The following is a 23,657-nucleotide window of genomic DNA, read 5'->3' as shown; positions in this document are numbered from 1 at the left end:
GGGAGCAACGTTTCTGCTACATGAGAAACAAGCAAGGTTAATTTCATACTGATTTCAATAACTTTTTGAGGAGTATAATAGAGAAAAGCAGCATAAAAATATCCATGGTGCGCACAGAATTCGACACCAGGGAAGCCAGTTTCGTGAAGCAGTACATCTGCCACTCTTTTCAAAGGATTTTAAAGCATTTCTGTTTAAGAGACCTCCTATGGACTCATTTAAAGGCTCGAATGTGCCCCTAGTCGTTACTGCTGCAGGGATGGTATATGCGGAAGAGTGGGGTATGGGCTGTAACGGGTTGCCTCCGAGGGAAAGAAAATATGCCTTGTGCTACTCTGAGAAATATTCCTGGGAGGAGCAGTCGATGTAAGCCCTAACTCAGTGCAGAAGCCCACTGCTGCCGCTGTCCTTGCTGGGTGTCCCTTTGCACCCTGTGAGGACTGGTGCCCCGTGCAGCTGCAGCAGATGTTAGGGTGGGATCCCTGCACACAGGCACGGAGGATATGCAAAATAGCCCACCCCACATACGTCTACCGTTGGACACCAGGTTCCACTTGAAAAAGTGAGACACCTCTGATTGATAGCTTTAACACAATGAATAGCTCGGTCCTCTTCCTACTGCTGTCAGTAACAGGAACGGCCTTTCTGTGGGTCCTGGTATCAGGATTCAGTGAGGAACCTTCTCCCCTGTCTGTTCTCTGATAGGCATCTGCTGTGACCAGCTCTGCTTTTAAGCCCTCTTGTTAAGTTTATGTCTGTAGGCGAGAGGATTTTACACATCAGACAAAGCCCTGAGGAGACTTCCACCTTCCTTCCAAACACAGAGGCCAGAGAAAGATCTGTTTCCAAGAAGAAAATGACTCATAATTCAGAAAGAAGCAAATGCGAAGCAGAATTGTTTACAGAGGTTGTCTAACCCTGCCAGAGCAGCTGGTTCAACCCAGCTCAAGGTGGCTCCTACGAAACACCTGCTGGGCAGGCTCCTGCAGTGGCTGGAGCCATGCGGGATGTGGCAGGCAAGCAGCGTCGGAGCAAGGGGTAGGAGACAGCAGGAAAGCTTTGGGCAGTTGATCAGGAGACCCCACTTACCTCTCTTTGAAAACTGCCAGAAAGAAGTCAGATTTTTTCCCAAAGAGAAAAGGAATATTGAACATACCTTGGGGGTTTTTGCTACGTATTTTGGCCACCTTTTGCTCCAGGTGTACCCTCAATACACACAACCAGTGATAAAGCCCACATAAAGAACAAAGGCTGAGGTCTCATCCAGTTAAGTTCTGTTAATAAATATAGTTACACACAATCTAACAGTCCCTGAAAAGCCCAGGACTTAAGTGCTTTAAAAAGACATGTACTTCAAAATCAGATTTCCTTTCTTTTATCTGTCTTGTTTTATAGGAAACGTGTGGGGGAAAGGTAAAGAACTGTTGATACAACCACACTTTAATTTTCAATATCACCATGAGATGTCTAGGCACTGACCGGACATTTAAGAAAACCAACGGGATAAGCGAGGGCATAGCAGAGAAATGTAATTCAGGTTGTTCTCTTTCAAAACACCTGAGAATCCAGACGTGAAAACTTTTGGCATATGATTTAGTGGCCTGTCCTCTTGGTAGATATTTTAACATGATAAATATGTAAAATATTTTTGAACTGTGAATACACAGCCTAGCCCCAAACTAACACTTGATTCTGAGAACTAGCTTAATATTCCTCTTTTCAGGCTTATACCTTGCTCCTCGTCCGCACAGAAGCCACCGCCCAAGAATCATCGCTGCAACCACTCTGAAGGGCACCTTCTACACAGGTAACTGTGTCCTGCTGTTCCTCCCCAGTGTTTTGCTGTTCTGCTGGTTATCGCTGATATTACTTCTAGGTGTTACCTGAGTTTAAGGACTTTGAATAACCTCTCTCCCTCTGCAGCGCTGCCATCACTACCTGAAGGCGAGAAGCACCGGGCAGGCTGCTGCGTGCGTGAGCACCGGTGCCCCAGACACTGTTCTCTGCTGGGTCCTGACGGCACCTCCGTTTGATGCTTCTCAGAAAGGCTACGGAGAAGAACGCACTTACTATGAGGGCAGGTTAATTGATCTCTTTTTGAAACATCATGTTGCTGAACTTGAGCTTTAGGGATAATTACAAGGCACGAGGCAGCTCTATTCTTTTCTGGAGTGTGTTCCAAGGTATTCATGAATAAACTATCAAAGTCGAGGGTGCATAACGAACTATCCAGAGCAAACGAAGCTGACTAAATATTTCAAAAGTGGTTTTGTTCTGGTGTTTTCTTGCATTTCATTAGGGTTGATTTTAAAAATGCTTAGGCCTCATGGCTCCATCTAAAATAATTGGGAACTGGCTGCTGCTTCTTACCAAAACAGATACTCCAAATCCACTTTAAAATATAGATTTTTTTTTTTTGTTTCTCTTTTTCCCTTTTTCTCTTTTAGTCTTTCACCTTGATTGGAGGTCATAATTTGAAAGAGAAAAGAAAGAAAACCGAACAGAACATTTCTCATTGTTTATCATGCTAGTCTCAATTTTTTAACTTTTAAATTCCATACGATATAAGCTCCTTGTCACAGAATAATTCCCTCTGGAATTATTATGATAAGCATTATTTGCCAATAGAGCTGTGCGAATAATTGATTTTTCAGTTCACTGACTGAACTGAAAAAAAAACTGGGGGGAAAAAATCATTTATGTCAAATGAAATGTGCAGTTTTATTTTCAGGTTTTAAATCCCTTTTTAGAAATTATTTTTGACAATTTTTTGAAAAAAATATTTCCAAAGGAAAAATCCTGCCTTTTTTGAGTTTTCAAAAAAAAAAAATAGTCAAAAGTATTTATTAATGTGGGTTGAATTCTGAAGATACTTTTAGCCATCCCTGACAGAAGTTTCTTCTGCGAATAATTTATGCTTCAAAAATACTAATCCTTTCTCCTGTTGAAGAAAACTAGATGAAAAGTGAGCGGTTTGTGTCTGTGCACAGTGTTTGAAGTATGCCAAAAGCAACTTAGCATCCTATAGCTAACTTAGCTACTGAAAAAGAGCTATTGAGTAGTCTTGTCTCTAGCCCTGTTGGTATAACAACACGGCACAATGAAATTATTTGCTAGAACTAATTTTAAATGGTTCAGGGAATAAAGTTCTAACTGTATCTCTTCTTTTTAATTTGGGAAAACAATTCTTCTTTCACCTACTGTATTTCAGTTGCTGACTTCATGTAGAGAAAGCTCATTTTCTTTTTCAAAAATACCATATGATTACTGTTTAACTATACACACTACTTATTGCTATCTGGAAGCCATTAAATTGGCTAGGTTCTGCAAACATTTTATCGTGTTTTATTAAAGTCAGTGAAATTATACAAAGATGAGAAAATTACAAATGCTCTTTAGTATTAGAAGGCTTGAGAGAGATGATATCATTGGTCAAATTTACTGGCTTTTTACCAAAGAAAAATCTGAATGTAGTAAATTAATAGATGGTCTGTGGGTATGACTCCTAATGGATGACCTGGTCTTCTCAGAGGTGAGTGGCTGGAGCTAGGCAATGCTGTTCACTTGTCAGATGCAGCTGGAAAGATGCTCTTAGACCTCAGATGGGGAAAGGGAGAGGAGACCTGGCTTCTGGCACTGGCCTTGGAGCAGCGAGCAGGAGACATGTACGGACATGCACGTACACCTGCCCCTCGCAGTACCACCAACACTACCCGGTTTTCCCCCAGTGCCAAAACAGGTCTGCCACTGGGTTTAATACTTGCCCTAGCCCCAAACTCACGTGACATGGGACAAGAGACTTTGTGTATGTCTTTGTGAAATAGGGTTGACGATACCACTTTGATATTATTCCATAAGTTTAAGTGACAAAGGACCAGTAGTTTCAAAGTGAAGTCTTAAGATTCTGACCTATATGTCAGACTAGAATAAAACAGTGATCACTTTTGGCCTTCAAGTGCGCTGAAACATTTATTATTCATGTTTGTTTTTAACAAATACTGGGTAAATCAAAGAATGTTCAGACAGAGGCTAGAGCTGAGCTGCACTGTCCATTGAGGGGTTGGGAACATGTTTTTGTTGTCTGTGAAAACAGACATGCTGGGAGGTTGAATTTGATCCAGTGACTATAATATTCCATGTACTGGAAGAACTAAACAATTTATATTTCAAATGTTTCAAATCAATGCTTCCGTTCATGTTCTGCGACCTCCACCAGGAAACTCTTATAACTGAAAATTTAAGGAATAGATTGCAAGTTATGAATAATGTAAGACTGTCATAGGGGAAAGCAAATTGTGAAATACTGCTGACAAAAACAATCAGTATATGTTTATACTGAAGAACAAACCTTTGCGATTCCATCTTGCCTAACATAGCTTTTAAAATCCTATACAGACTTTTCAGTTTTCCCTGAAATGTCAAGCAGGCTTCCTCAGCCTCAAAATCCAATGGAAAATGTACAGGCTGTTTCTGTTCTCAAGGAACGTTTGAGCTAATCTGGAAGTAAAATGTATGCATATATATATTTATAAAATAAATACAACACATAGCTCTATGAACAATACTAGAGAACTAATAGATGCAGGTAAAGAACCTAGATTGGAAAAAAAAAAAAGTCACTAATACAGGGATGTCTAGCAGCACCTACTTTTCAAGCAGCGGTTTATTACAAGGAATAGATCTAGCAAGATTGGACAGGATCCTGTTTGGGGCATAGACAGTCAGATGGTGAACAACGTCTTCCTTGCGTTAAAGCATTCTTCAGGGCATGGACTGAAGAAGACTGCTGTTGAAAATGAATTATTTTTGTTTGCACGCTGACAGAGAGCTGCCATTCATTGAAAAGAAGAAGTGGGATTTGTCCCGAAGACCTGACGAGTAGGAAGAGGCAAGGTGCCCTGAGAGGATCCTAACAAGAACTCTTGCATGACACAGAGCTTTATCCTTAATGAACTTGGGCATAATTATCAGAACCTCCTGAATTATGTAAATAAAAAAACAAGAAGAAAAGAATAACGGCCACGTTATTAGGAAATATTTTTGTAAGCAGTACTTCTGGAGATGAAGGAGTTAGTATTTGTTTCTGATATGTTTTAGCACTGTGTTCTCTCTCTCAGACACTGAGAGAGTTGCAGAGGAGAAGGGAGGAGACAGCTCCACTGGGATTTAGGATGGTGCCCACAGCAGTCATGACCTCCTGTCCCCACCATTAGTGCTCATCATCTTTCCTCATCTATTCTTATGCCTGCTCAGCATCTCCTCCTGTTGACCTACACAAGCCAGGAGGGGAGCATCACAGAGGACTCAGAAGTGGCCTCAGATTTTGTTAAAGCTGTTCTCTGCTTTCACGTTCGGCAGAAAACCTCAGGAGAGGAAAAGGGCAGAACTTTGTGGATTTTCTGCTATATACAGGTTTATCATGATATACAGCAAATTGACCGAACCAAATGACTTAGTGGCCACATAATCATATCACAAAGGGAACAAGCTTCTGGCACCTGTCCAAGCTCCTTCTAACAGAAGTTGAATGTCGCTTTCAGAATACAACATTTTTAGTCCTTTTTTTTTTTTCCCATGCAAATCACTCCTGTGTTTTGTCTCAGTTTTACTCCTTCATGATAATCTCCGGCTTTTCAGATGCTGACTTACCTCTGAAGATAAAGAACTTGATAAAACAAAGAAAAAAGTCTTAGTCTCTAACAGGCTGCTCCTGAGATGCATGCACTGCAGACTGCGAACTCCAGTAAGACCCGTGACAAAATGGCCACCCCCCTCTCAGTGCTACTGGCACACGCTCCTGCGGCTGCGGGGCAGGACAAGGGCCGTGGGCTGCTGCCTATGAGTCTCTTAGAGTCTCTTGGTCTCTTCTCACCTATGCCTCATGGCAATTCTTTCCCTTTCCTATTTGCCTCATGTAGTTACAGCAGCTGAATTTTCAAACCTGGTTTCTTATAGAATGTGCTAAGCTTATGAGGATCTAAAAAAGGACACATTTTATGTGTTAGGAATTAGGGGGAAGCTCCTGTACACAGGGCATTGAGACCGGACTTTATGTTCTATTAACTGTGTTTGTTTGCATTGTAGCAATATTTGCGCAACACTCCAAAAGGCCTCTCTCCTGTTACAGCATATACTCAGCCCATTTTAAATTGCAGAACCTTTTCTCTGGGCATAAGCCCCTTTTTTTTGGTGGTCCTAATATGTGCACGAGATTTTTTCAAAAATCCTGGTATAATAAAACACAGACAAAATTTACAAAATCCCCAATTTTTTCCAAGACCCAACCGTAAACCACCTTTAGGTGGTTTCGTTTGAAGTGTCATTTGCCTCTAAAAATGTAATGTTATGCTCTTTGTGTGAAGCCTTTAGACAGAGCATATGTATTCCCTCTCCACAAGTCACAGGCAGGCTGAATGTCAGCCACAGACTAATTGTACATTTGTTAGTCAAAACCCAGGTATGACTGTACGGTGAGGAAAGCAATGAACTATGTTAAAAGTATATACTTCACCTGCTTTTGGAATCAAGACACATAACCCTTTGTCATTTTGGTAGTATCGCTATCCTGCATCTCTCCTATTTAAAGCATGTGTATTTTATGAAGCATTAACAGGCAAACAAACAAATGCATAGACCACAAAATCCAAAGTCTGCTTTAGTCTCCAAAAGCAGCCATTGGAATGAAGAGAGATTTCAAAATCTGATCTCTCAATATAGTGGCTCTGTATCTGTAAAAAACAAAAGTCTAGATGTGTATTTTAAGACATCAAGTCTAAAACATGAGATATTTGTACATGTCAAAACTGAGGCTGTTGTCAACATCCACCTGAAAGGACCAATCTCGGAAAGAATCACCACATTGAGGGTTACTTCTGCAGTGACTAACGGATCTACCTGATGAGAAGGTAAAATGATGCAAACTGGTTTGGGTATGTAAGGATTCTATACTGTTGAAACTTTCTTTTGAGATATGTACAGTAGAGGAGACATTAAATGTTATTTTACTTTTCCCTATTCCTTTCATCCAACTGTTTCTCCACTGCCCATTCACCATTCAGGAAAAAAACAAATGGAAAAGGGGGATGAAACCCTTTTTTTTTTTTAATTTTTTTTTTTTTATTTTTCAGATCTAGCTTGTGGATTGGGTTAAACATTTTCAGTAGCAGAATATTAGCAGTTAATGACACTCAGATTGTTTGATCTTTAGCTCATTAATAACTGTAGCACACCATTCTGGAACCACAGCTTCCCATCTTTTAATTCTCCTCCTGTGTTGCGGAGGGGAAGGAGCTGCCCTTGCTGGCAGACTGCAATTCCTATGGGAGACAAGTGATTAAAAATGTAACTGGCTCCTTGCTGTTTTGCTGTCCTGCTGGAAGAATTATTTCAGGGGCATTCAAAGGAAGGGAGGCATGGTTCCCCAAGTGCAGTATCTTTAATGAAGCTTGTTAAATGATAAGCAATTTTCTGCATTGACAAAGTATAATAGGTTTACTTTTTCATTATAAATTGAGATGTTCCTGCTGAAGGTTTCCATTCCTTCTTTGAGCCACATGGGCAGCGACTCCCCATGCGATACAACTGAAGGAGTGATGATCACCAAAAAGAGAAGCAACGACAGTGAGAAATGAGCAGCTGGAAGTATGCAGGGTGTGTGTGGGGGGAAGGAGGTTTTCCCAAAGTGGGTCACTGACAAAAGAGATGCCTTCTCACACTGCAGCTCCATCCCCTGTCCCAGCTGCCGTTGCTGTACCCTGTTCCCATCAGCCCTGCTCCCCTGGCAGTGTAGAAGGTTGTGGGACCTGCCGTCCTCTAACTAGGGGGCAGGAATGGTAATTTTTTGAAAGGGTTTTTTTTAAGTCAATTCCTGGTTGTGCTTACATGGTAAAATCAAGAGCCCTAGCTCTAAGTAAGGAAAGAAGTGGCCCACAGTTCAGGAAATACAACGAGGAGATCTAGAGCCAATTAAAATGTGATGAGGCTATACAAATACAGCCAAGGTAAAAGTAAGGTTAAAAAACCCCAAACCTCTCAAACGACCCTCCCTCTCCCCCCAAAACAACAGATGGAAAGCATACGATGACCAGGACATTTGTGTCGCAGTGAACACTAGCAACACACATCAAATAAAACCTAAAGGATCAGCTGCTGAGGGAATAAACCTCACGTTCCCTCTCCTGCACAAAAGGCTACCAGAGGTTCCTGGAGTCCAGTTCACGTTCATGTGGCTTGGCTTTTCCGAACAGGCCTAAACAAAAGCACTACAGAAACATTACCAAATCAAATAAGTTAAGATTACTATGTTTAGGACAACTTCAGTAAACACCATCCCAAAGTCTACAGATTCTTAATGCACGAGAGAGTTAAATGGGAAAATGAGTAAAATCAGTTTTACCAAATATAAAAGTCAGAAACAATAAATGGTCCCGCAACCATTCTGTCTCTGGTAACTTGCATTAAAATATATATAAAGTGTTCTGGGAACTGAAGCAATGCTTCAGTTCAATAAAACTAATGCAATTAAAGAGAAAGAATCCTGTTTTTCCCCTGCTTGCAATTTCAAATGAGAGCTTCCTAAAACTTGTGACCATTGCTGGAATCCAATTCAGGACCCCGGCTTATCAAATTCCCAGCTCTGGCACCATGCCTTTGAGGTATTATAAAGGGCTGCTCATCACACCAGCTCTGTCTATAAATGCTCCAGATAACTTTAAATTGCAGACACCCCATTTTGAAACAGGCAAGTGTTCACTGTGAATCAAAATGGAGTGCAGCCTTCAGCCAGCGCTTCTTTTCTTGCAAAGCAACAAAGGAAAATGTGTTAGCACAAAAACGTTGCCCTCTAACATTTTTTTAAACTTGGAAAGCTTTGCAGGACAGCACACCTACACAAAGCCGCAGGTTTCTGAGACCCTGTAGAGCAAGCATCTTATTCTGTAATTCATCCCAGAGCTGAGAAACCGCCAGGCTAATGAGCTCTCCTGCAGCCTCTTCCCCTGCAGGTGCTTCCCTGGAAGCACAATCTTAAATCAGACACTGCCATGCCAGATGTGACCCCTAAACAAACACCAACCCCTCCCTCCCAACGTGCCTTAAGAAAGCCACGGCAGCACTAGCATCTGACTTTGATGAAATCACAAACTTCTTTTCCATTCGGACAGCGGGAGCTGAATTAATTCCTCAGCTTCTTTAATGCCGAGAGCCACGTCTTGGGAATTCAGTACGGGAACATATTAATCTCTCTGATAAGCAATAATGCAATATATTACTGATGGGGGAGCCAGCCCATCAGCACCGTGATAGTGACCCTGACCAGCAGATGACTGAATGGGTAAGGAGAGAAGGAGCTGCTGTAGCTTGAAGGCACAGCCTCAACTTTGGCAGGCAGTCCTTCACTCTTGTCCCACTACTAATTTTCCAATGCATTACTTTGTCACTTGGGTATCCAGAAATGCTCATTACGAAGGTATGTGACAGCCCCTGATAATACATGTCTGTGGCAAAATAATTGATCCCTCTTTGCAGTGGTGATCTTTAACGCTCATAGGGCATGCTAGGTTATTAGATGGAAGGTATCCTTTGATGGTCTCTAGAGTAATACATTACCAGACAGCAATGTGCCAACTATCTATCACTTACAAAATAATGTCATCCCTGGAAAAGGGCCTGGCAGCAGGGTTAGGGGAGGGAGAAAGTTTAATTATATTTGTGGATGAAAAGATGTCCCAAGAAGAGTGGGCAGCCTGATTATTTATTGGCTGTTCAAAAGCACTCAACACAAACTAAGAAAAAGATCAGGCTCTGAGATACGGTGGTTCACATCATTGCTGTTACAGACTCTAGCCTTGAAGTCAAGTTCATGCTTAAGAACAAAATTACATCTTACAATATGTGGTTTACTTCTGAAAATGAAAAGGGTAAGAGACGTATTAGTAATGCTGGCGTTAGTGAAGGCAGCTGTTTTTAGATATTTGATATTTCAGGGATGTGAGTTTAGCATCATTATTAGAAGTACAGCTTACTATATTCCTCTGCTAACTTTCCAACAGTGAGCAGATGGTTACCCTATTACCAACCATTTGCATTTAACATATTGTAATGATTTATATACCACATGTCACTGAGCAAAGTGAAAACAGTTGATGGCAACTAATTAGTTGAGTGTGAAGACACATATCTCAATATATATATCCTTATTGTAATCAAATCTTATCTTTTTGGTTGTTAATAGGTTCAACGTGCAGCGTAACAGAAATACCGACGGCAGTTAAACATGAACCACCATATCCCTCTGTCATCAGGACAGCATTGCTATCATTAACAAATTTGTACCAGTACTCCCATTACATGCCTGTTTTATGAGTGATGGTGCAGGGAGGACAGATTATAACAATCCATTGTGCTTCTCTACCAACCTTTCTTAAGTGTACTTCAAAGTACTTTATAAATCTTAATACATCATATTACAGGCCAACACACATCTAGAGAGGGTGGAAGCGAGGATACTGCATGGCAGAGAGAAAAGACGCTCTGTGTAGCTCCCGTAAAGATAGAGACATGGATTTAAGGGTGAAAATCAAAAGAATCACAAGGTCTTCCAGGGAGTTTACAAGGAAGAAGCAGACAACGATTGACATTTGCACAAACATCAAAGTCAGAGGACAGACTCAAGGGTTCAAAGAAAGAGCATAACTTTAGAAAACTGCCCTCCAGCGCTGGGATATAGGCATGTGTATGTACCATATGTATTGCATTATCCATAGGATGTCCCAAGGCTTCATCAGCCTTAACTCACACTATGAAGCTATGGATTATCAGTTTCTTCCTGAAATGTTTTTGTTTGTTTTTAGGCTTTTTAAAAACAGTGGTCATCACCCCAGAAATGTCAAAATAATCATCAGTGAAGTACAGCTGTGTTACTCCAGAGTATGGCAGCATTTCCAGCATAAAAGTCATACCAATCATTCCTTTTTATTAATTGCTACTCGCTTAGAAGTCTGGATGAACTGTTGTGTAAGCAACCAGATGCTATTCACGGACAGACTCTAAGGCTCCAAGGACTCGGTGTGCTGCAAAAATTAAAGGTGGTCTCATACAGAAGTGGCAGTATATCAAGAAGTTCTCCAGTTCCTGTTCCCTCCTAATGGCATCAGGATGCTTCTTGCCATTCAGCATCCTTTCATTTCTACCATGTCCCATGAATCTAACCAGGACACAGCCCGCTGTCCTGCAAAGGGCTGCAGCTAACATTATGCTTTTCTGAATGTGTCAGCAGCCAGAATTTCTCTTGGGAATGCTACCTGCAGCATAACCCATCGCCTCCTTTTCCCTGACCATATTACTGCCTGCTAAATTCACAGCATTGCCGTTTATTTTTGTAGCTCTTTTCTTACTTTTCCATGCTCAAGATTATATTCTGTGGAATCAGAATTATAGCAGTGTTGAAAACTTACCCTGTTGTTCAGCCCAGCTAACAAGATGTTTTGCTTGTGTTTTACTGAGGACCTTTGGTGCCGACTCATTAGCACTACAGCCCTTTATGCGCTAGTACTGCTGAGGCCCATTAATCCCAGAGACGGACTCAGGAGTGAAGGAAAGGAAGGGTTCTCACAGACCCCATGTAATGAGACTATTAGACCTTGACCTTTACTAATTCACTTTCCAGTTTTCTGAATAGGTGTTTCCATGTGACTGTATCACTGGACTTAGCAGAACCGTCCTGTTTTACATCAGCCTTATTATATGAAGATGCGAGAGGATGAAAAGACTGAGAGGTGTGGGGTTTTTTCTCATTTTTTTTTAACAGAAGCTGGGACAGACTCCTTACTTCTGTCCTCCCTCCTTCCCTTCTTTCCTTCCTTCTGTCCTCCCTTCCTCTCCATCACTTGTTTTCCCTCACTCCTCCTATGTGAATGCATTTGAAACGCATCAGTTTAATAGTGATAACTTCACTGAAATTAACCCAATCTACAGGATGGCACCTGAAACTAGTATCAGGTCTAACTTAACTTTTCGTAATGTATAGGGAGTGATACACAGCATTTACTATGGCACTGTACTAGAGGGAAATAAGAGGAAAGGTAGCGAAGTTCACTCTCTTAGTTTCAAATATATCCCTAAATCACAGCTGAATGATGACTCATTTATTACAAATAACAAAAAAGATTAACAAAGAAAGAGAGAGAAACATCACCTGTGTCAAGAGAAAGCACGTGGATATTCTGGGTTCAACTACTATCTTCTGAGGCACTTCGTGTGCTGAGGAGTATTCAGGAAAAATCAGCTGCTAAGCATGTGTAATTAGGTACTGAGATGGACAAAACTAACGGGAGGCAATCTCACCATGTTGGTACCCGTGGAAGGGATCAGAATGTTAAATTAAAAAACAAAAGAAAAAAACCCCTACAAGCTGGTAGTTCCTGTTACTTGTGAACTAGTTGGAAATTTTTAAACTTTTAAGATGATAATATGTGGTACCACTCCAGCTTTAACTTCAACCTGAAGGACACCCCTGTGCCAGGCATCATTTGTATATGTGATCCAGGAGAACCTTAAGCTTATTGCAGTGTTTTCATTAAATTGAACTCTTTTGAAATGAAAAGCTTAAAGGAAAGCAAGTTTCTGCAAAATATTGGAATCACTGAATTTGTTCAGAAAAGCTCTTTGGATAGCTTTTCAGCATACAAAGTAATACAGAAAGAAAAACTCTCATTTCTTTCATCAGGAGTTTCATCTCTAGTCCTTTAATGTTCAACGGCAAAACGCACTACGGTACAAAAAGGCTTGGTGCCTCTCCTCAGCCACCCTGATCCTGCATGATACTGAGCTTCCTTGAAAGACAGCTGGGGGAGATCAGTAGGGAAATGCTTGACATCTTGCAAAATGAGCCAAGAAAAGATGATCGAATGCTAATGAGCAAAGGTGGTGAGTGAAACCTGGTGCTTTAAACCCACTAGTTTCAAAAGTGTATAGCAGAACTAGAGACCTAGTCAGCCATCCAGACTCTAATGCTCTGCTCCCCTTCCAGTCGCTACAAGACTGAGACCACTCTGAGCTGACGGACAGGACTTGTGTCACTGGGATGGAGGGTGGAAACCAGTATTACTTGAACATGGGCAGGAGTAAAACCCACCCAGGACACCTGCACTGAGTAAACCACTGGAGACTGCTCATATGTGAATAAACACAGTGACCATTTAATTATTTCAATTCCTGATGATCCTAGATTTGCTTACAGAAAATGAAGGACTATTTTCCTTAGTGACATATTACAGTAGATGATAGATTAAAAAAGCTAATTTCACTTGGGAGTTAAAGATAAATTGACACACTCTTAAATACATACATTTCTTTTTCGTTCCTGTTCTCTAATGAGTTCATAATTTAATTGGAGAAACTGCTAGATTCCCTCCAAATACTAGTGAAAATCTCAAAGGAGAACAAGCTGCTTCTGCAAGTGTTCTTGTAAAACAAAGAGTATTCAAGTACGGTAAATAAATACTAGAAACAAGAATGCTATTCAGTTGTCTCCTTAAAAGCTTGAAGCCTACATATCTTCATATTGATGGTCTGCTTCCGAGCTGAACATTAATGAAAACATTTTCTATTATAAATAAAACTAAAGCACTTCTATATATTACCACTTCCCTAGGGCAAAGTTCTGCTTTTGGGTAAATTGCAGAGGGATATTATTACAGCGTTGTCAAGTGTATGCTGGAGTAAGATACAGATTTAATCCAATTAATCCACCTGTAGAACGGATCTGCAGCAAAAGGCAGGGGGAGGCAGGCTGGCTGCCGGCGTGCCGGCCGCCGAGGGCTGCAGCGCGAGCTCCCGACTCGGGGGGGCAGATCAGCTCTGCTGAAGAGGAAGGGCGCTCACCCACCCCAAATCCACCACGGAGATGCTGAGGGGGTCACAGCCGGCAGGAGGGGCAGGCTGGCCGAAAAGGCAAAAAAGCCTCAAGCCCTTAAGTAGCAAATCTGCTTTCCTTCAGAGAAACGTATTCAGATTCTGAGATGGATTTAAATTTGGGAGAGAGCATGTGAGAGCAAGAAACTGTTAAAAACTGAGGATACCTTTCACTCGCGTACTGCGACTTGGAGGTTTCTGTTGCTGCTGGAACCGCAACCATAGCTGAGACAGGGTCAGAAAACCCTGGGGCTTAAATACAGAAGCTTCAAGGTGAGAAGAGTGTAAAAATAAATTCCAAAGGCCTTAATAACATTGTACAGAGGCTGGCTATTCTGGTGTCAGAAGGAAACTGGTGGCTCTTAGATCAAAACCTAATCACCCAAAAGCAATATGATCCTTTGTTTTAGCCCACTAGTTATTCTGTCACCCACTGGGGCAATGGTTTTTTACTAACATCTTGAATTACAGTTAATTTAAAGTGTATAAATGTACACATCACCGACAATATAACAGTTAAAGCAAAAATACTTTGGAATGAACGCCGTTAAACCTTGAGCAGCCTGATCTAAAATCTGCTAGGAACCTTTTGCTTGACTTCAAAGGAATTATTATCGCATTTTAGTGAACTTCTCCTACAAAAAAATGCTAAAAAAGGGAGCTGTGCCTCACAGCTTACTGCCGGGACTGTCCTTCCCGTGGAATGGAAGACGGGCAGAGCTCGCAGCCGGTCCAGGCCAGCTCTGCAGGCAGCAAGTGAGAGAAACCTTCCCGAGGTTGCCACACAGGACACCCTCTGACTCTCAGCAGCAAGGCCAGATGCGGGGAAAAATGCCTGCTCTTTCTTAGTTTCCCATCCCAGAAGACTTTATTTATGCATTAGTCGACCTTTCTAGCCGTTAGGACCATCTTGCTTCAGCAGTTAATTAACACAAGTGCCATAATTTAATACAGTTAATGCTACTTGATGCCCTTTAATGTACCTTCCATTAGTGATATTATTGTAGTATTACCCTGTAAATTAAAATGAGATCAAGACTAAGAGAGGCTCTCTTTAATTAAGGTACTGGCACACTACATCGTCCATTATTCACTAGAAAAAAATCACCCTGATTTAGTGAAGTAGACCATCAGTAAGTCAGAATTAGTTCATGTGGATTATTAGGTTTCTTGAATAATGTGAGCACAATGGGGCTGCTGAAATTGCTAACAGCCACGTTTCCTTTTTTTCATCATCTTAATAAATACACAATGGAAGTGGTAAATTGAAGATGAATAAACAGGTGGTAATAGAGGAGGTAAGGCGTTCATCGAGAGTACACAGGCTTTCATCTCTAATGCAACATACATTAGGCTTATTTTACACCAAAATGCAAAGCAATGGCAAAACGAACCCTATATTAAGCGTGCAAATCCCCTATCTATAATTCGTTGTGAAGTATTAACCACTCCAGCATCTTGTATATTAAATATGGCAGCTTTAAGATAGATGCTTTTCACTGTCATTGGTCCTTAAAATATAGTGTGAAATAAATTACATTTTATGCTGCCTTTAGAAATATGCTATTATGAGCTTTGGTGATTTTAACTATATTTAACCTGCAGGTTACTTTTTTCAGTAAAAGGACTAGCTTTAAAATGTGTCTGCTAGCATCACTCATCCACCACATGTCAAGCAGCGTGGTAATGTCCCCTTGTATCCCATCCTCATGGAACAGTCTAGTCTAGCTTTGCTAAATGTATATAAATAGCTGGGTCTCAAAGCCCAGAATATGAAACATTGTAGCAAAAAAAAAAAAAGTAACTTAATTTCCAGTTAACATCCTAAATCAACTGCAAGGGCTGGAAAGCTCAGCTCAATCAGAAAGAGCAGCACAAAACCCCTGGTAACCCTTGCTCCCCTCCATCGCGTTCCCACCCGCAAGGCGTGCCAGGGCGCATGACCATAATGCTGATTGGAGACTCTTTGGGGAGGGGGCCTATAAGGTTTCTGGTAGGAGACCAAAACTACCTAAAACTGGGTGACAGTGGGCCTACTGCAAGTCACCCTTGGTGCAACTAAATAATGAGGGGCTGCGTCTTCCAGCCCCACAGCTACTTAGCAGTAAGCAAGCCCATAAATTCTTTAACAAGGAGGGCTCACGACATATTGAAGGAAAGGCCACCAAATCCCTGAAGAGCTGTTCTTCTCATTAGCAGAAGAGTGATAAGAATTCACATGAATCTCATCTAGTGAGATTACTATTACACATCAGATACTTCTTTTAAAGCATGTGTTCAATTACTGCAGCATTTAGACAACAAGCATTAGCATCAGATAAGTTCTCTGTACAGTCACGCTTCATTTTTATAGATAATTTTTCACAAGATTGCCATGCCCCAGATGTGCTCGGAAGGTTTCTGTTTCTAATTTGCATGCAATGCACTCTTTAATCCTTCAGATGCTTTCTTTGATAAAGTATTGATAAGTCTAATTGAAGTCAGACTAAGCTCCAAATGGTTTTTCGGATGGGGAGAAGCTTTTCCTTAAAGCATTAAGGACATTCAAATCCTGAGCTTTGATATGATCCCTCTGTAGAGCTAACCTATGTGGGGACCAATAGAGAAAGGATACACATTAAATAGAACTTATGTCTTATTTTTTATATACTGAGGCTAATGCTACTAAACTATTTCAAACAGTATCTTAAACTGTCCACGATCCACTTAGCCCTCTCAAGAGACTTCTGAAAAATAATTTACAATGTAACTAATGAGAGTTACGGTAAGAATTCTTAAACCAGCAGCATTTATCTTATACTTTCACACATTCAAGTAGTGATTCTGTATGCACACGTATGTATTTGGTGTGAACACAGAAGATTGTAACTAGATGCTAAATCTACGGTCCTCAGAAATGTATTTTGATGTCATATAAAAATGTATCAGCACTGCAAAAGTGCTTATGCCTTAAAATCTCTCTGTGGCATCAATTCTTCCTTTATATAAAGTTAGAGAAATATTTTTCAATAGGTTACATCACAGTAATTTGATTCTATTTTCATTTTACGTATTGATTTTTGCAATATGGAAATGCTTATGAACATGAAAGGTTTGTATAAAAGAGGTAGAAAATGGCAAACTCACTACAGGAGTAATAAAAATATAGTCACCAGTGTTTTATATAACCACTGTCTCTATTTTTTTTCACTCAGTCTTGTGTCTGCAAAAAATGCCCTGGCCTTCCAAGATACATTAGCTTTTCTGTTCGCTTTGAGACTTAGCTTCTCTTAAAAAAAAAAAAAAAAAAAAAAAAGTTTTTTAAACTGGAAGGTTTGAACTCTCTATAGAAGAAACAGAGAAGGAAAAGGTACATTAGAGAGGTGAGTGAATTGCTAATAGAGAAGGTCCCATTTATTTCTTCTGAACAAATTGGCATCCAAGACACACGTAAAGGGTATCACCCTCCTGCTTGAGGTCATCAGCAAATTGCTAGTTTGAGTCGGGAAAAAAATTTCCCGATAGGAATGTCATTGCACAGTTATTATTTTGGGGACTACAGCACCTGATACCAACCACTGCTTGCCCCAGAGGGACTATTTGTCTTGAACCCAGCTGAGTAATCATCTTTGTTACATTCAAATCAGTCTCTCCAAAACACTGTTGTTTTTTTCCATTTCACTTCAGCTTCACTGCATTTCAGAGCTAATTAAAGTACAAGGAATGGACTCTAATCTCTGCCGCCTTCCTTGTTGACAGGCAGTTCATAGCTGGACCTAGTGGGAAGGGTCCGTGCAAGGGCTGCTGTATCAATCACAGCTTATATTAAAAGCCCGAAAAAGTAAAATGATAAAACAGAATCTCTCCTTTTAGTTAACTGCCACCAGATGAGGCTCCAACTGTAAAAAAGCAGAAAATGTCCAGGGTGAATTCCTGAGCCAATGTAAGAAACTGTTAATATTATCCTGCTCATGAGACCTAGGTCTTAAGATCCCAGGCTAGGGACAGCGAACACCCGGGACTTTGTGCTGCTGAGTCAGAAACTTCTAGTATGACCAGAAACAGACTCAAACTCAGCCAGACTTTGAATGAACATGTCTCAGCAGAAAATGTCGTCATGTTTGGGGACAAAAACAGTTTTGAATAACCTCTAAAACCAAACATACATGCCTGTTTCTAAAGGTATATATTCTCTTACCTTCCGTATACCCTTATGTCTGAAATGGCATAAAAGTAGCGTGCCAGGTGTTGCTCATCTACATATATTTCTCCAGTTGCTGGCCTAAGCAATCTTATCCTCAGATCCGTGACGGTAAAGAAATCTCTTAACTTCTTGGTTGTGTCAAGCTGGCCGTAAAGAGAAGCCATGTTATGAAGCCGAGGTCCAGCAAAAAAAGCAAATCTATCTTTGATTTCAAAGTGGATTATTTTACTATTTGTCATGTACCCAGTAGAGTATTCCTCTGTGCAAATGATTTCTAGGACTGTGTGCTGCGATAAATCCCTCACTGATTTTGGATCCATGTGGAAAGCGTCTAAGCAGTCCGTGGCGTAGTATTGGTAGGGCTGCCATGTTCGTCCATAGTCGAGCGATTTCTCCAGGATCATTTGGTCTGGACGGCCAGATTCAAAAGTGATAACTATGTTATCTGTAAGCTCAATGGTTTTGTTCCAGGAGAGCGTAATATTAACATGAAGAGGCTTTGGATAATCCTTCCAAGTTGTGGACTGCCAAAATGTGGAGGGATGTCTTCCTTCGAGATCGAACATCAGTTCTGGAGGATGAGCCAGTTCTTGGGTACTCGCATCACATTCATTATTGCACATGTAGGGATTCCCCTGGAAAAGAGCAAAGCAGTGTTACAAGAGGCATGGCACAGGTGACTGTGACACATAAAGATGTTTCTCATCTGGCACATGAGAACTGCTTCTTTTTCTCCAGGAGTGAAACCAAGAAAGAAAACACAAATGCTTGCAAGGAATACCTTTATCTTAATGAGACTTATCCTGGCTATTTTACCTGTTGAAGTAAATGTACGAACACACACATATAGGGTACCCTTGCTTCTGTAACATAAACATTTTTCTTAGTATGTTTTCAAGAAAGAAAAGAGTTTATTTATTTACCCTGAATGACTTGGACCAGCGATCAAGTCACAAAAGACCAAGACCAGTAAGCAAGTTTCTAATAGCTCAGTAACTCTGACTCTTCCTAGAAAGACGCAGCAGCCAAAGAGAATTTCTTCTTAAAACAAGTATGTTCCTCAAAAGCTCCCTTCACAAAGGAAGTAATTTTTAGGGGAAGTGTTTTGAGGTCAGCAGTGCAACTCATACGTATTCGGTATGAACCAGTACCCAGTACACCTTCAAGTTTCCTTTCGCCCGGGCGTGAAATTTATCATGCTTAACTGTGCTCCCAGCTTAGCACCGGCTTGCCTTAAAACATTTACACTCGTCACCAAAAGCCATTAGAAAAACAGTGCTCTGCCAGCTCTGGGGCTTGATTCAGACATCTGCCATCTTATTACAGGGTAGCAAAGTACTTCAGGAAAGACTTTTCACAAGGCACTGGCTCCAATTTATCAGGACAAGATAATCCAGCACTTGATTAGGTGGGAGATGTCAGCAGCTCCAGCTGGAACACTGCCGAGGTGGCTGGAGCTCTGAACTGGGGGTTGAGTTAAAAACAGCAACAAAAAAAGCCTGCCAATAGTGCACAGCTTTTACTGCTGCTTGTCCTCTGTAGCAAGGTGAAAGTGAATTATTCTCTTTCTGGCCTTTTGATGCATTAACTTGCACACTACAATCTCCTGCTTCTTCACAAAGGCTATTTTGTCTGCAGATTGGGGATATCTTGCAGCAGTTGCCAAGATATCAAACCCTGTAGGCTGCACTGAATCACGTCTATCTAATTTTGGCTTTCAACTGTACATTAATATTTTGCTACTTGTTCATTCTGTGTTTGTTCCAGAGAGCAACCGCTGCTCTGTATCCTTCCCTCCACCTCACATACAGATTGTGGAAGAAGCCATGCCTCTTTTCACTGATGGTCAGCACTGCTGGGGAAGAAGATGCCCATGCCTATACCCAGCAGTGCTCGATAAGGGCATAAGTGTAGCTGTTATTGTCATTGATCAGAGTTCCCCTCACCTACCCTGAAAACAGAACAAGCCCTGGTATGATAATCAACCTTTTCTTTTCTTATAATTACAGTTATGCTTCTCTCCATCTCAAAGCCTCAGGGCAACGAAGCGATTCAATGCCATCCAGTGTGGGAAATGGGTTTCAAACGTCGGCTTCCACCTCCGCCACTGCTCTGCTCCTTGACATACTCCCACGAAACATGAGCAAAAGGACTTCTGCACTCACTTTGACCTCCCCACTGGCAACTTCCTCTTACCTGGGCAGGGAAAGACTATTTTCTTTCTCTCTCTCTTTCCCATGAATACAGCTGAATGCTAAAACTGACAATGATTCACTGGGACTCGAAGTTAGGAAAAAAACTACAAGACAACAAAAAGGGTTATTTGAAAAGCAGCACACTGCTTGTTACACTGACAGCTTCAAAGCATGCAGCTGTAACTGAAAATACACTGTAAAACATGTCTATAATAAGTCCCTGTTACAGCTCTGATTTCAAGCTCACGGTTGCTATTTCTATGCCTTCCTTTTGAATAAAACAGTGAAAATCAAAAATAAGTTTCAAGCAGAATAGAGAAAACACTGAATTTTTTATTATTTAAGCTCCATTTAATGTATCAGACACAAATGCCAGGATTTGCTAACTTACTTAGGCCTTTTCTTTTCCTTAGCAAAAATATACATATTGTGAAAGCTGTAAGGTTCCAGACCCTTTGACTGTATGTAAATATCAGTTTTGCAGAAAATGCTCAGAGTTGTGTAAATCACACCTTTTTGAGGTTTACTAGAATAAATCTGGTCACTTCTGTGCCTGTCACCATGAAGCTGCCTGCGTACCTATAACGTATATGCTTCTGTCATCGCTGTGGTAAAAGCGACTTCACTGGGAGGTCACGGGTATGAAAACCCAGCAAATAAATGCTCCTGGGTAGCCAGACAGGTGCATTAAGCACTGCTGAGGGATGGCTTTGGTTTCCTGCTCCACAAGCAACCACCGAGTCTGTTGTGATTCTTCATGTTAAAAACTAAAGCCGCTCTGATCCGCTAGTCCCTGGACGCTGGAGGAAGAAGCATGTTTTATGACTTCCAGTGGGTAACGCAGATTGTGTGGGACGTATTGTTTCTTTCTGTACATAAGAGCTGATTTCTTTTGCTCCCTTTTTCTTTCACCTTTTCCTTTCACCTTTTCCTTTTTAGCAAAAGCTGAGGTGCCAATATAATCAGAGAATGCTGGGAGCCGGTGCTCTAACAAAACACAAGCTAGTGTGAACGCAGTGAGATCATGAGAGCTGGTAGCAATAAGGTACCTAAAAGAACGGTGCAGCGAATGCTAAAAATCAGCCCTAGCTTGCTACTGAATGGTAGTATACATCTCTGTGGGCACAAAGCTTTTTGGGAAAGATGAGGCTCTTCCAATTAATGGCAGAGTATAGTGAGAAATGAGTCAGAATCACAGCGCTGTCCTGCACCTGAAACTTTTACCAGCGGTCACATCAGTGGCACAACCCACCACTGAAACACTGGGGTAAGGACATCACTGCAAGTGAGAATCCTAACAAAAAGCTTCAGGCATATCCTCCCCAATAAATTGAATTATTCTTTTAATTTCATAGCACACAATTCTCTTTTGAGAGGCAAATGATTTGATGACACCAAAACAACCTGTGTGGAATTCAGTATTCTAGAGAAGAAATTAGGAAAAAAAAAAAAATCTAAGCCGACATAAGCCGATAAAATAAACGTCCTGAATTCTAACACAGGGAGGGGGAGAGAAATGATGAGTCTAGGTAAGTTGCCCTCTGCCTACTGACATGGCAGTCACTGATGTAATTTTGAAATATTTAACGTGATTATTGCTTCAGAGGCTTGGAGTCAGATTCCCATTTTCTCTACCAGCAACTTGGTTTTAAATTGCTTCTAATTAATCTTAAATGTAATTTGCATGTTAAATCATACTTACATTACCAAAACAGTGTAAAGGGGTCTTACCCTACATGAATGTCCCTTAATACATGTTAGTATGAAAGCAATTAATTTAACTGGGATTAGTTACATATTTTAATGTCTTGATCTCTGTGATAATCCTCTTTAAGACCTCTATCATCTCAGTAAAATGAATACAACAAGAGAAACTTTCCCCAGTTTGCGAAAACTAAGCCCATTCTGTGCTGGGGACATCTAAAGGACCGGAGCATTAGCAGCTGCAAGTAATTTTGTGACCAGCAGGCAGCTGCAAATAGATCTTCATTTAAGCCTTCCAAGCAGCAGCTCTTCAGCTGGACAAGGTAGAAAATATTTATAACTTTTCAGAACAACATTTAAGCCATTAGGAGATTTCTAAATAATTAAACACTAATAAATACTTCTGAACACTTTACTGCCAATTAGCGTAAAAGGTAGCTGAGGCTTTCCCAACACCATGAGCATCTAAAAGAAACCCATTATTTTCCTGTACAGTAACTGGAGATTGATACTAAATAGCTCCTTGAAGGCAGGCAAATTAAGTTGCTATTTATTTTGTTTCAGGCCGCTCGTGGAATTCAAAATATTAACAAAACTACTGATGTAGTCTGAAAGTTTTGGCGTTAGGAAGAGGTACCTGTTTTGCAGGCACAGCAAGGGCACGTGGCTGTATCACACGGTTTGATCACACTCAGCCTCGGCTGGAAAAAGCAGAGTTACCTGAGAAGCTGCTGACTAGGGCTGACTCGTCCCAGCAGGGTTTCCCTTCAATTAGCTGGATTTAGTTTGTTTTAGCACACAATGATGTCTGTTTGTGCAAGCCAGCTTGAACTTTTATAGCGGTGTCTGAGGTGCTCTGCGAGTGTCCCTGCCTGGGACGGGGCGCTGGGGCTGCCTTGCTCCCGCTGGGCAGGAGCTTGTCTTACCAAAGCATCTTCAGGAACAACTCAGTGACGGATGGGACGGTGACCCTAGAGTGAGGATTTTGGTTAAAAACAGAGGTCTAGCAGTAGTATGACCTTTGAACGTCAGCAAGGGAGCCGGCAGTGGTGCTGCTGCTGCTGTTCGAGGGTTAAAGTCAGAGCGAAGTCGCCAGCCCATCTCTCATCAGGATGGCTCCTCGGTGGCATCCACACAGGCTTAGGGCTTGATTGAAGATGTTGCTTCTTTCAATCTGCTTCCTGTCCATACTAACATCTCATGGACTTTTTTACTCAGGAACAAAGACAGGGGGGCTTAACCTTTCTGCAGTGTGAATATTGGAAGCCGTATCACAGATTACATGCTGTAATAGACACCTGGCTAAATCCCTACGGAGGATTATAACTTGCATTTTCAAACTGGTGAAGGCTGCTGAGATCAAGCAGGCCAAGATTTTAAGAAGGAGCAAAATAAATTTTCAAGAAGCAAGTCACAGCAACCAATTTTTATACCGCTGCCTCAAGGTAGTTAGTTAGCTCAGATGCACAAGACAAGAAATAAATACAGTCTGACTCACGTTTGGAGTGAGGCTGTGCAGTAAATTACTGCATTCAAGTCACACTTTTGGAAATAATAGAGTATTTCTGTTTCCCTTTCCAAGAGATCATTACAGGTTTTTCACTTGGTACTGTGCTGTACATTGTAGACCAACTAATTAGACAGTAATAGCTAATAGCAGCAAT

The 23,657-nt window shown here is 41.1% G+C and overlaps 1 protein-coding gene across 2 annotated transcripts in view; it reads right to left on the bottom strand.

Moving 5' to 3' along the window:
- Positions 1-23,657, bottom strand: part of NTNG1 (netrin G1) — a gene marked incomplete at both ends in the record, with an annotated part of 150,275 nt that overhangs the window by 71,904 nt on the left and 54,714 nt on the right. For both annotated transcript variants that reach the window (XM_082313239.1, XM_082313240.1), the window contains one exon: positions 18,089-18,729. In XM_082313239.1, the coding sequence (XP_082169365.1) occupies positions 18,089-18,729 (641 nt within the window). The remainder of the gene's footprint in view (positions 1-18,088; positions 18,730-23,657) is intronic.

This window comes from Platalea leucorodia (genome assembly GCF_965183815.1).
Source record: "Platalea leucorodia genome assembly, chromosome: 5".
NCBI classification, from domain to species: domain Eukaryota; kingdom Metazoa; phylum Chordata; class Aves; order Pelecaniformes; family Threskiornithidae; genus Platalea; species Platalea leucorodia.
Note: the sequence above shows the minus strand (reverse complement) of the source record. Positions and strands in the feature narration are given on the sequence as shown.